This window comes from Melanostigma gelatinosum (genome assembly GCF_949748355.1).
Source record: "Melanostigma gelatinosum genome assembly, chromosome: 7".
Taxonomy (NCBI): Eukaryota; Metazoa; Chordata; class Actinopteri; order Perciformes; family Zoarcidae; genus Melanostigma; species Melanostigma gelatinosum.
In genome coordinates, this window is record NC_136640.1 from 1,474,837 (window position 1) to 1,487,494 (window position 12,658).

Sequence of the window (12,658 nt, forward strand, 5' to 3'; positions counted from 1 at the left end):
TTTGTGTGATGAGGTGTTTCTGAAGCAGATACACCTGGGTAGGTTGTGATGAGGTTGGCCACATAACACGCACACACACACACACACACACACACACACACACACACACACACACACACACACACACACACACACTCTTAGCATAGTCTTTAAGCTCTGATGGATGGTGAAGACCTGCGAGTCTGTGTGTAACCTCAATGTAACCACAGCATTGGACCTGATCACCACACGCTCTCTTTCTTTGAGTCAATGCGATTGATTGAAGTTGACTTTGTTTTGTTATTTCTGTAATTTAGACTCTTTTTCTTTTTCAAAGCCACATTTCATTCTTTGCTCTGTAGAGGTACGTTCACGCTGTGCAACGCTCTCCTTTTCTTTCCCCACTTTCAATGTACTTAATGTAATTAAGTTGAATCCCTTTTTGTCTGCATCAGAGTTTGTTTTACTGCTGCAGAAAGGAAGCGGTTCAGTCTTTAAAAAAAGGCAACAAAACTTCTTAGTTAGGTTCAGGAAAAATAACTACAGAAACAAACTACAGCGCATTATTTTTCGTAGGTATAGAAACTAATGCAGGATGAGACCAACCTGGCCGGTTTGAGATAATTCAGTCCGTTCTCTACTGTAAAGTCACAAACACTTCTGACAATTTACAAATAATGACTCTAGTGGGACTGGAACCCACAAACTCTGAATTCCCATCAAGGTTGTCAGAGCAGGCTTAGTTGTTTTTTAAAAACATGTTTAAGTTGGTGGAATTAAGTTTGGCAGCAACTGTTATGAAAAGATACTTTTTATGGGTCTATTATGGAATAAATATGTTTAACGTTAATTGAAAACATGAGTAAATCTACTCATTGTAGTACATACTGATTTACACTTTTAGTTTCCTCCAGTGAGCAAGTAAAGAACAATCTACAGGTGTTTTCACAAAGGGATTTCAACCTGCAACCTGCAGACCTGCTCTGAATCTGGCTTGTGTGACTGATCCGCCTGAAACCCCCCCCCCCCCTTAACCCCGTCACCCCCCCTCCCCCGCATCTGACCCACATCTCTCAGTCGTTCAGCAGACAGCTGCAGAAACACTCGCTTACGTACGACGGACTAATTGGGTCAATCTGTGTTACTGTATCAATGACTTTGTAGGAGGGTGTTATCCTGCAGTGGACACACACACACACACACACACAGCAGGACCACATTCTTGTCCTTCAGCCAAACATTACATATGTCCTCACATAAAAAAAAAAGAGAGAATTCTTTTGAACGGACCTCCTCTTCTTCTCTGCCGTTCAAGAAAGACGTGTGCAAAGGTTTCTTCTTCTTTGTGAGTCTCTTTGTGCCCTCTGCTGCGCTTTTATGTTGTAGAAGAAGAAAGTCCTCAGAGAGAGAGAAAAGCTGCACACAGAAGAGAGTCAGTGTTGAAGTAAAACCGGAGTTTTCTTCTCTCCAGGTTTCTACTTCCTGTGACATCATCGCAACATGCCTGAGGGGTCACGGCGTGGCAGCCAGAGACCGCCTAGCAACACAGGTAAGGGGCGGAGCTTGGTTGTGTTTGGTGGGTTTCTTGTGGAAACTTAAAAGGGCAGATTTCAGCTCCTCTGCCACGAAGAGAGTCAACAGTGTTCCTCTGTTAATGGGACTTTCTGGACTCACCGTGTTCAGCAGCCAGAAAGAAAAGGGAACGAACTATGAATGTGTTCCTAATGACCGATCACCATCTCTGAATGTGTTCCTAATGACCGATCACTATGTCTGAATGTGTTCCTAATGACCGATCACCATCTCTGAATGTGTTCCTAATGACGATCACCATCTCTGAATGTGTTCCTAATGACGATCACCATCTCTGAATGTGTTCCTAATGACCGATCACCATCTATGAATGTGTTCCTAATGACCGATCACCATCTCTGAATGTGTTCCTAATGACGATCACCATCTCTGAATGTGTTCCTAATGACGATCACCATCTCTGAATGTGTTCCTAATGACCGATCACCATCTCTGAATGTGTTCCTAATGACCGATCACCATCTCTGAATGTGTTCCTAATGACGATCACCATCTCTGAATGTGTTCCTAATGACCGATCACCATCTATGAATGTGTTCCTAATGACCGATCACCATCTCTGAATGTGTTCCTAATGACGATCACCATCTCTGAATGTGTTCCTAATGACGATCACCATCTCTGAATGTGTTCCTAATGACCGATCACCATCTCTGAATGTGTTCCTAATGACCGATCACCATCTCTGAATGTGTTCCTAATGACGATCACCATCTCTGAATGTGTTCCTAATGACCGATCACCATCTCTGAATGTGTTCCTAATGACCGATCACCATCTATGAATGTGTTCCTAATGACCGATCACCATCTCTGAATGTGTTCCTAATGACGATCACCATCTCTGAATGTGTTCCTAATGACGATCACCATCTCTGAATGTGTTCCTAATGACCGATCACCATCTCTGAATGTGTTCCTAATGACCGATCACCATCTCTGAATGTGTTCCTAATGACGATCACCATCTCTGAATGTGTTCCTAATGACCGATCACCATCTCTGAATGTGTTCCTAATAACCGATCACCATCTATGAATGTGTTCCTAATGACCGATCACCATCTCTGAATGTGTTCCTAATGACCGATCACCATCTCTGAATGTGTTCCTAATGACCGATCACCATCTATGAATGTGTTCCTAATGACCGATCACCATCTCTGAATGTGTTCCTAATGACCGATCACCATCTCTGAATGTGTTCCTAATGACCGATCACCATCTATGAATGTATTCCTAATGACCGATCACCATCTCTGAATGTGTTCCTGATGACCGATCACCATCTATGAATGTGTTCCTAATGACCGATCACCATCTATGAATGTGTTCCTAATGACCGATCACCATCTCTGAATGTGTTCCTAATGACCGATCACCATTGTAGACAGGACGGAGGTGAGGACCTAGGTGACGACTACCCGATGGAGGTGACAACCACAGGAGATACTTGATGAAGACAGGACGACTATAGGATGTAGGTAACTACAACAGGACGTAGGTGATGACAACAAGACTTAGGTGACAACAACGGGATGTAGGTGATAGCGTAGGTGATAACTACGGGTCGTAGGTGTAGATGACAGGACGTAGGCAACAAGGCGTAGGTGAGGACTACGGGATGTAGGTAATGACAACTGTACATAGGTGACGCCTATAGGAAGCAGTGATAACTTAGATGACGGTGACAGGAAGTAGATAACGACCTCGCTGGTGAACAGGACAGAGGTATGTAATGTTTAATGCCTCAAATATTTTGAGCTGGCATGAACGAATAACAGCCGGGGAAAAAGAAACATTAGGGCCTGAAATAACTTACATCCTACGTCAGAGTCTCACACTGTAAAGTCAGTATGAGGTTCAGGAGTCCTTCAGCTCCACAGAGTCATGTTTCACTCAGCACTCTGCTGCTCTGAGGCTCCATATTTAACACGTCCTAACATACCAACGCAAACGACAGCTTGTCCTCAGGGGAGGCTGCAGGCTCTGTGGCGCAATGGATAGCGTGTTGGACTTCTAGTAGAGTAACCCAGGAGAAGGTATTCAAAGGTTGTGGGTTTGAGTCCCACCAGAGTTGTTCATTGTTGATGTAGAGGGGAATTATTTGCAGTTTTAAACCCTTATTATCGATAGGAACTTACGTGTATGTCATAGTACTATAAAGAGCATTGGTGGGCCGTCAAACAGAATCACAAAGTTATAGCTATTTTATAATTTTATAATTTTATAACTTTTCACAAATACACTACTTGTACTGTAATTATTTTTCCCATTATCTTATTTTCTCATTGCACAGCTACTGTGTGCCTCAGTTGCTCTGCTTCCAGTGCAGCGTGTTGTTTTTTTACCAAGCTTTGTTTTTTAACACTCAACGGCTGAAGGAGGAGAAACAGATTTCTCAACACCAGAAAAACTGGACATCGTATCAAAGGGTCGGTCAACCCCACAGCCAGCATGGAAAAGGATTTGTACGAACGGCATTTCTGGCTGACAGCGGTGGAGAAGCGTTGCACATTTTATGGCAAAGAATGAAACTTTTGGGGAGACTTGAGTGGATTTACAACTCACCGAACATGTTCGCAGGAGGACCTCTGGCTGGAACTGAACTGAACCGATGTTCTGAACAACGCATCATTAAACTCTTTGTTCATGAAGAAAGGAGGATGGACTTTGTGTTGAAGTGAACAGCAGCTTTGGTAAGTGAAGTGCTTTTGTGTTTTTACATCTGCAGTAGCGTTACTACTGTTAGATCTTCTATGGTGTTGTTTTGATGATCTGGTGAATATTGTTCCCTCTGATGTGAATAATAGTTGAATGGCTCGTGCTCTTCAGTGATGCTGGATTGATTTGTTGCTTTGTTGTCATATAAATATATGTGACTGGTTCTTGTCATTGTGTTATGTCATTGATTCTGACTTGTCCGTTAATGACGAAGCATCCCGTCATCGCGGGGTTTGCCGCGGTTGTTTTCCCGTTAAGCTAGTTCAGCGTAGCCTCAGCTGGTTTTAGTTCCGGGTTCAGAGGTCACAGTCAGTAGTCTCCTCAACGGACTCAGTCCACCGAAAACATTATATTTCCCACAATCTAAGCTTCTGCATTTTCCAAATGCACGAGTATTATTCAAACGTATTGTTTGGTTCGTAAGCCTCGTACCGAACGGTTTAATATGAATGCTGTGAGCTGTGGCTCATCATGAGGTTATTCGGAGGTGGTTCAACTGTAGTAGAACAGCACTGAAGGCGCAGGTGTAACATGCACGGCCCGCCACTGATAAAGACATACTGATATGATTAATAGTGCAGCATTTAAAAGTTAAGGAAATACTGCATTTATCCCACAAAGCTGGAAGTCATTTGAACCAACTTTCTCTCTGAGCTGTGACTTCCTGTCACCAAACCAGAGAGTGGCCGAGCAGAATGGACACACACGCACGTACACACACACACCCACACGCACACACACCCACACGCACGTACACACACACACACACACACACACGCACACACAGAGGCTGAGTAATGGTGTGTAATTACACACAGCCACCATGCTGTTTAGTTGCTCGACTGTTATATTGGCTTCCATAGTTAGCATTCACACACACACACACACACACACCAATACACTCTGTTGGCAGGAAGTTGTATGGTTTGTGGTGATAAAGTGTAACGCTGAACAATGTTTCTACTGTGACACACACACACACACACACACAATAAAAGGCCACTGCCGATCTGTTGATTATAACCATAGAAAATAACGAAGCAGAAAATGCAGAGAACGCCCAAGATAAGGCTGCAGAAGCACGGAGAGATGAACGATAGAATAGAGACCGAGAGGAGGAGGAGGAGGAGGAGGAGGAGGAGGAGGAGGAGGAGGAGAGAGGGAGGAGGAAGAGGAGGAGGAGGAGGGAAGAGAGAGGGAAGAGGAGAGAGGGAGGAGGAGGAGGAGAGGAGGAAGATGAGGAGGAAGAGGAGGAGGAGGAGAGGAGGGAAGAGGAGAGAGGGAGGAGGAGGAGGAGAGGAGGAAGATGAGGAGGAAGAGGAGGAGGAGGAGGGAAGAGGAGAGAGGGAGGAGGAAGATGAGGAGGAGGAAGAGGAGGAGGAGGAGGGAAGAGGAGAGAGGAGTTTGGCACTGTGCTGTGAAGGGGTCAAAGGTCAGATGGGCAGGGCCGTCACATCAGTCCTTTTGTACCGTAAACGACGATGTGAGAGGACTCACTTCCTGTCTCTGTCTCTGTCAACATGTCACTGTTATCTGTGCTGCAGTCTGAACACACACACACACACACACAGACACACACACACACACGCTGAACGAAGGAAACACAAAGCTTTTCTCTACCAGGTTTTATTTCTGTGTTTAATTTAGGTTGATTTGGTTCAGTTCCACCTAATCTGAAGTTAAATTCAAGGAGTGACGTAGAGACCTGTCAATCAGCGTGTAGCCCCGCCCTAAAGCATCCCCTGCTTTATGGTCTGTGTGACTCTAAATGGACCATAATGTACTAAATGAACATCATGCTGTATTGAAGAAGACTTGAAACTAGAGATTGAGACATAAACTCATGTTTACAATGTTTACTGAGGTAATAAATCAAGAGAGAATTAGAGTCATTTTCTATAGACTTCTATACAACCAGAGGAGTCGCCCCCTGGTGGACACTAGAGAGAATGCAGCTTTAACACTTGAAGCTCTGGTGGAACCTGAGAATGCGTCGTGTTTGCTCGTCGTGACGTCAGCTGTAGGAAACACCAACAGAACATGAAGGAGTTCTATTTGCGTAAGTTACTACGGACGCATTCGGCTGAAGGTCACCAGTTAACACGGTCACTAGTTAGGCTGAAGCACCTCCGTACCCTCGGTGTTAGTGAGGATGGATAGTGAGCCAGGTCCCCCATCGAAGACGCACCAGCTGACCGAAGACGCACCAGCTGATCTCCAACTCGACCACAGTCCGCCTGCTAAGAGCATCGACGCAACAAAGCAAACCGTGCCAACTCCTCACAACTTTCCCAAAGTCACGTTAGGGGAAAAATAAATAAATAAAACGTAGCTACATGCAAACACTCCTGCGTGAAGCCAACGACCGTGACGCCACCACGCACCCCGAGGCTCTGCCCCCCAACCCACAAAGTTCCGGGTTGCCAGGTCTTCTTTCCTCTGTCCCCCTTTCTAAGCTGTACCCCCCTCTAAGCTGTCCCTTCACTGTTCTCTTACACCACCTGTCTTCTGCCCATACCTAGGCACCGGGTTGCCAGGTCTTCTTCCCCTGTCCCCCTTTCTAAGCTGCCCCCCCCTCTAAGCTGCCGGCACTGGGTTGCCAGGTATTCTTCCCTCTGACCCCCTTTCTAAGCTATCCCCGCCTCTAAGATTCCTGGCACCGGGTTGCCAGGTTCCCTCTCCTCTGTCCCCCTCCCCCATCCTGCTTTTCCTACTACGCATACTCTTCCCTCTATGCAGATTCCTGGCACCGGGTTGCCAGGTCTTCTTGCCTCTGTCCCCCTTTCTAAGCTGTCAGCACCGGGTTGTCAGGTCTTCTTTCCTCTGTCCCCCTTTCTAAGCTGCCCCCCCCCTCTAAGCTGCCGGCACCGGGATGCCAGGTCTTGTTTCCTCTGTCCCCCTTTCTAAGCTGTCAGCACCGGGTTGTCAGGTCTTCTTTCCTCTGTCCCCCTTTCTAAGCCGCCCCCCCCCCTCTAAACTGTCCCTTCACAGAGAAAAAGACAGCAAGCAACAACGGCAACAACGGAATGCAGCAACGGAATGACGCAGCCACGCAACGCATCGCAACAACATAACGCAGCAGGCAACGGGACACAAAGCAACAACGGAACGCAGGACGCCAGTGCCCCCCGCCGCCTACTTTCAGAAAACACAGCAAGTGACCATAACCGGGACATCTGGCACCGGGATGCCAGTGCTACCACCTCCTATTTCCAGCAACTTGCCATAGCCGGGACACCGGGCACCGGGATGCCAGGTCTTCTTGCCTCTGTCCCCCTCTCTAAGCCATCCCCCCGCTAAGCTGTCCCTACACTGTTCTCTTACACCACCTTTCTTCTGCCGTACCTAGGCACCGGGTTGCCAGGTCTTCTTTCCTCCATCTCCCTCCCCTATCCTGCTTTTTCCATGCAGATTCCTGGCACCGGGTTGCCAGGTCTTCTTGCCTCTGTCCCCCTCTCTAAGCTGTCCCCCTCTCTAACCGCAACAACGCAACCACCGAACGCAGCAAGCAACAACGAACCGCAACAACGGAACGCAGGACGCCAGCGCCCCCCGGCCACCTACTTCCAGCAACCACAACAACTCGCCGGGGCACCGGGATGCCAGTGACCCCGCCCACTTCCAGCGATGGACCCACACAATTGGCCAACAACGATGCCGCTCCCTCTGCCGTCTTTTGGGGGGTTTCCACAACGGACGACATTTCCGTAGACCAGCCTCGGATCTTGCAAGCAGATGCCAAGTCGTTTCCCCTCATGCTATGAAATCGGACCAATGGTAGCCACAGCCATCACGTGGGGCCGCGGATGGGCCAGCAAGTCCATTCCTTAAACTCGTGACAACCAGCAGTCGGTTACCCAATCATCAAATGACGCTGCGACACCCGTCCGCCAGGGCGCGTCCTCGATGCAGCTCACGTCTGGGCCACCGCAACGCCATGGTTTATCGTTTCCTATTCCAGAAGTTCAGCGCTCCCGCAGACACCCGTCCAACATCGGTTCGGTCATATCCAGCGCCGTCTTTAGACCCACAAATCCTCACTGGATCTTGCCGACCAGCGCACAGGCTTATTTTGGGGGTTCTGCAAGGCCCGGGAGCCGCAGTGGATCCGCAGCTAAGCCTCTCCCAAACCGCACCAGGCCAAATCTCCACCAACCATTCCTCAACACTCCAAACAACCGACGAAGGCTCGCTCCGGCCGAGGTGGGGGCCTAAGCTAGTGAAAAGGAATAAATACGACAAACAAATCTCAGTTTCTCACTTTTCGCAGTAGCTTGAAGCGTCAGTTTGTTGTAAATTCGCTCCAACAGGCTGTGATCTGTTATTTTTTCTGAGAAGCTGTCGAACACATGACAGCGAGGAGCTGCTGTCTTATGACTGTAATCACACACACACACGCTGGAACAGTCTGCAGCGTGTATTTAAAGGGAATTCCACCTTAAAACTGGCATTCTCAGCTGAAATGTAAAATTGCATTGTAAAAATAATTAAAGTTTAGAAGTAGAAGACAATGAAGTAGAAGATAATGAAGTAGAAGACAATGAAGTAGAAGACAATGAAGTAGAAGACAATGAAGTAGAAGACAATGAAGTAGAAGATAATGAAGTAGAAGATAATGAAGTAGAAGATAATGAAGTAGAAGATAATGAAGTAGAAGATAATGAAGTAGAAGACAATGAAGTAGAAGATAATGAAGTAGAAGACAATGAAGTAGAAGACAATGAAGTAGAAGATAATGAAGTAGAAGACAATGAAGTAGAAGACAATGAAGTAGAAGATAATGAAGTAGAAGATAATGAAGTAGAAGATAATGAAGTAGAAGACAATGAAGTAGAAGATAATGAAGTAGAAGACAATGAAGTAGAAGATAATGAAGTAGAAGACAATGAAGTAGTGTGTGTGTGGGTGAGTGTGTGTGTGTGTGTGTGTGTGTGTGTGTGTGTGTGAGTGTGTGTGTGTGTGTGTGTGATTGTGTGTGTGTGTGTGTGTGTGTGAGTGTGTGTGAGTGTGAGTGTGTGTGTGTGTGTGTGTGTGAGTGTGTGTGTGTGAGTGTGTGTGTGTGTGTGTGAGTGTGTGTGTGTGTGTGAGTGTGTGTGTGTGTGTGTGTGTGTGTGAGTGTGTGTGTGTGTGTGTGTGTGTGAGTGTGTGTGGGTGTGAGTGTGAGAGAGAAAGAGAAAGAGAGGGATGGAACAAAATGCACCAAACCACATCCTGTATTTGAAGTCATCTGCACACACTTCCAGCTTTCAAACACACACGCACACATATACAGATTTGTACAATGCTTGTGAGGACCATCAATGCAGTCCTGCATTACCCCGACCTCTAACCCCCAGAACCCAAACCGGAACCTGATTCTGACTGTTGCCTTTAAGAGCAGGTCTGAACCTTCGAAGCATCAACATGTTCTCCTCAAACACCTTCTGAGAGTCACATGGTCCTCAGAGAGATAGAAGTTCAACAACAGGAAGTCAAACTGTTTTGTTTCAGTCTGAGTGTGACTGACAGACACACACGCACACACACACACACACACACACTCACAACCTGCAAACTGATAGTATGTCTATCGTCACTCTGTGTAGATGTGTCGGAATGGAACTGATCAGTTTGATTAGTTTCAGCGTGTGTGTGTGTGTGTGTGATAGCATGATGTGAAGATAATAATGCATGTGGCATTTTAAAGCAGATCATGTATGTCAATGTGTAAAGGTATCATTGGTGGTTCGTTCTTCCTTTTCTTTACTCTTCACCGTTCAGCGCTGATGAACTTTAAATACTTCATCTCAGCTGGACAGCTGATTACAAGGAATCACCAAGTCCTAACGAAGGGGAAGATATGTAATGACATCATTATTATTTTAAATATGAGGCAATGTCCTTCATCAGAAGTGGAAACTGTCAATCAAAAGTCTTCTTATGGTCTGTAATCCTCCCTCCTCTCTCTCTCCTCCCTCCTCTCTCCCTCCTCTCTCCTCTCCTCTCCTCCCTCCTCTCTCCTCCTTCCTCTCTCCTCTCTCCTCTCCTCCCTCCTCTCTCCTCCTTCCTCTCTCCTCTCCTCTCCTCCCTCCTCTCTCCTCCTTCCTCTCTCCTCTCTCCTCTCTCCTCTCCTCTCTCCTCCCTCCTCTCTCCTCTCCTCCCTCCTCTCTCCTCCTTCCTCTCTCCTCTCCTCTCCTGTCCTCTCTCCTCTCTCCTCCCTCCTCTCTCCTCCCTCCTCTCTCCTCCCTCCTCTCTCCTCCTCTCTCCTCTCCTCTCCTCCCTCCTCTCTCCTCCTTCCTCTCTCCTCTCTCCTCTCTCCTCTCCTCTCTCCTCTCTCCTCCCTCCTCTCTCCTCTCCTCTCTCCTCCCTCCTCTCTCCTCTCCTCCCTCCTCTCTCCTCCTTCCTCTCTCCTCTCCTCTCCTGTCCACTCTCCTCCTTCCTCTCTCCTCTCTCCTCTCTCCTCTCTCCTCCCTCCTCCCTCCTCCCTCCTCTCTCCTCCCTCCTCTCTCCTCTCTCCTCTCCTCCCTCCTCTCCTCCCTCCTCTCTCCTCTCCTCTCCTCCCTCCTCTCTCCTCCCTCCTCTCCTCCCTCCTCTCTCCTCTCCTCTCCTCCCTCCTCTCTCCTCCCTCCTCCCTCCTCTCTCCTCCCTCCTCTCTCCTCCCTCTCCTCTCCTCTCCTCTCCTCTCCTCCCTCCTCTCCTCTCCTCCCTCCTCTCTCCTCTCCTCTCCTCTCCACTCTCCTCCCTCCTCTCTCCTCCCTCCTCTCTCCTCCCTCCTCTCTCCTCCCTCCTCTCTCCTCTCTCCTCCCTCCTCTCTCCTCCTTCCTCTCTCCTCTCTCCTCTCCTCTCCTCCCTCCTCTCTCCTCCTTCCTCTCCTCTCTCCTCTCTCCTCTCTCCTCCTCTCCTCTCCTCCCTCCTCTCTCGTCCTTGGGAGGTTTCCGTGTTGAATAAAGGCATCAGAGCTGACGTACAGGTCACATGATCTGTGCTGAAGCTGCTCGTTTCACACTCGGTTACTGTAATCTGACAGAAACAGAAGAGTTGTGTCCGTTGGTGATCTGGTGCTCTGCTGCACACACACTTCCTGTTTCCTCGGCAGTTCTAACCCCAGAGACGCTCTCTCTCTGGCGGGATGCGTCCTCGTTGGTGATGGTTACGTTTGATTGGCTGCTGCATCGATCTCTTTGAGCTGTGAGAGTAGAAACAGTTGAACAGGTGTCTGGATGCCAACACACACACACACACACTCTCTCTCTCTCATGTGTGTTAAAGTGAGGAACAGCAGAGCAGGAAACAAGGTAACAACCATCTGCTTTCATCTGGAGCTGCAGCACAAAGAGTTCCATTGAAGACGTGTGGATCCATCAGGTGACTGACGGGCTTCTTCAGACTGTTGTTCTTGTTCTCTCGTCTCTTACTCTGGATACTTTCCTCTCGCATCGGCTTTCATACTTTTTTTCTTTCATACTTTCATATTTTGATCGTCCTAAAAAACTACGTTCCCAAATGTATGTCGTTGTGGATTTCATTTGCTTTAGTCGCATCGGAAATAAGTTTCAAATGAGTCTCTGGGAGGACGGGGGGGTGGGGGGGGGGTCACCCTGGAGACCTCTGTTTGTGTCTTGTTTTTAGATCCAGAGGGGCGTTCACTGACCTGCTTTATATCAGAGAACTAAACGTTAGAATCTCTTCCGCTGGTGTTAAACACACGCTGAAGGAACAGGAAGTAGAAGCGTGCTGACTCATGGCTGCGTTTAATGACTCGTTTGGTTGGTAATGAAAGGAATGAAAGGAAACGGGAAGAGGAGAGTTGGCTGAATGTGTTTGTTGAATGAGTTCAATATTCCGTCTTCGGGATCTTCTGCCGTGTGTGAGGGCGTGATGGCGGTTCTTGGCTCGGTCTTCAGACTTGCGGTTGTGCTGCTGTTGTCTCTCGTAGCTTCGTGCTGTTAGCAGCAGCTGGTTGTGAAGTGTTCTCTCAGTGAGCTGCAAAACAATCTGCATTCAACATTTAACCACATGATTCTCAACGCCTTATGAAATGATGGTTTCATTTATTCCTTTGATCGGCACAGAGCACGTGAACCAACATCCGTATCAAACACAGGAAGTAAACGTCCATCGTAGTGTTCAGAACCACATGAATACAACAACAACCATCATAATGACGTCTTCATCATCCTCACTCACCAACTGCACAGAACACAGTCACACATCTTTGTTCAGTGAGTGTAAACAAGCTGTAGTTATTAACAAAGATGATCAGAAAAAGCATGAAAGGGTCCTTGAAAACTCAAAGATATGACGGCTTGATGTTGAAGATTATTGTTAATAATCGTTGGTCAGTAGAGTTTTGAGAATCCTTTGTCTTGTGGGACGTTGGATCAG

The 12,658-nt window shown here is 47.5% G+C and overlaps 1 protein-coding gene across 1 annotated transcript in view; it reads left to right on the plus strand.

The window, feature by feature from the left end:
* Positions 1-1,479: 1,479 nt before the first annotated feature.
* The window catches only part of plekhg2 (pleckstrin homology domain containing, family G (with RhoGef domain) member 2), a gene marked incomplete at both ends in the record, with an annotated part of 42,121 nt that continues 30,942 nt past the window's right edge, over positions 1,480-12,658 (plus strand). Inside the window, one exon of the mRNA XM_079271524.1 lies at positions 1,480-1,528. Coding sequence (XP_079127650.1) covers positions 1,480-1,528 — 49 coding nt within the window. The remainder of the gene's footprint in view (positions 1,529-12,658) is intronic.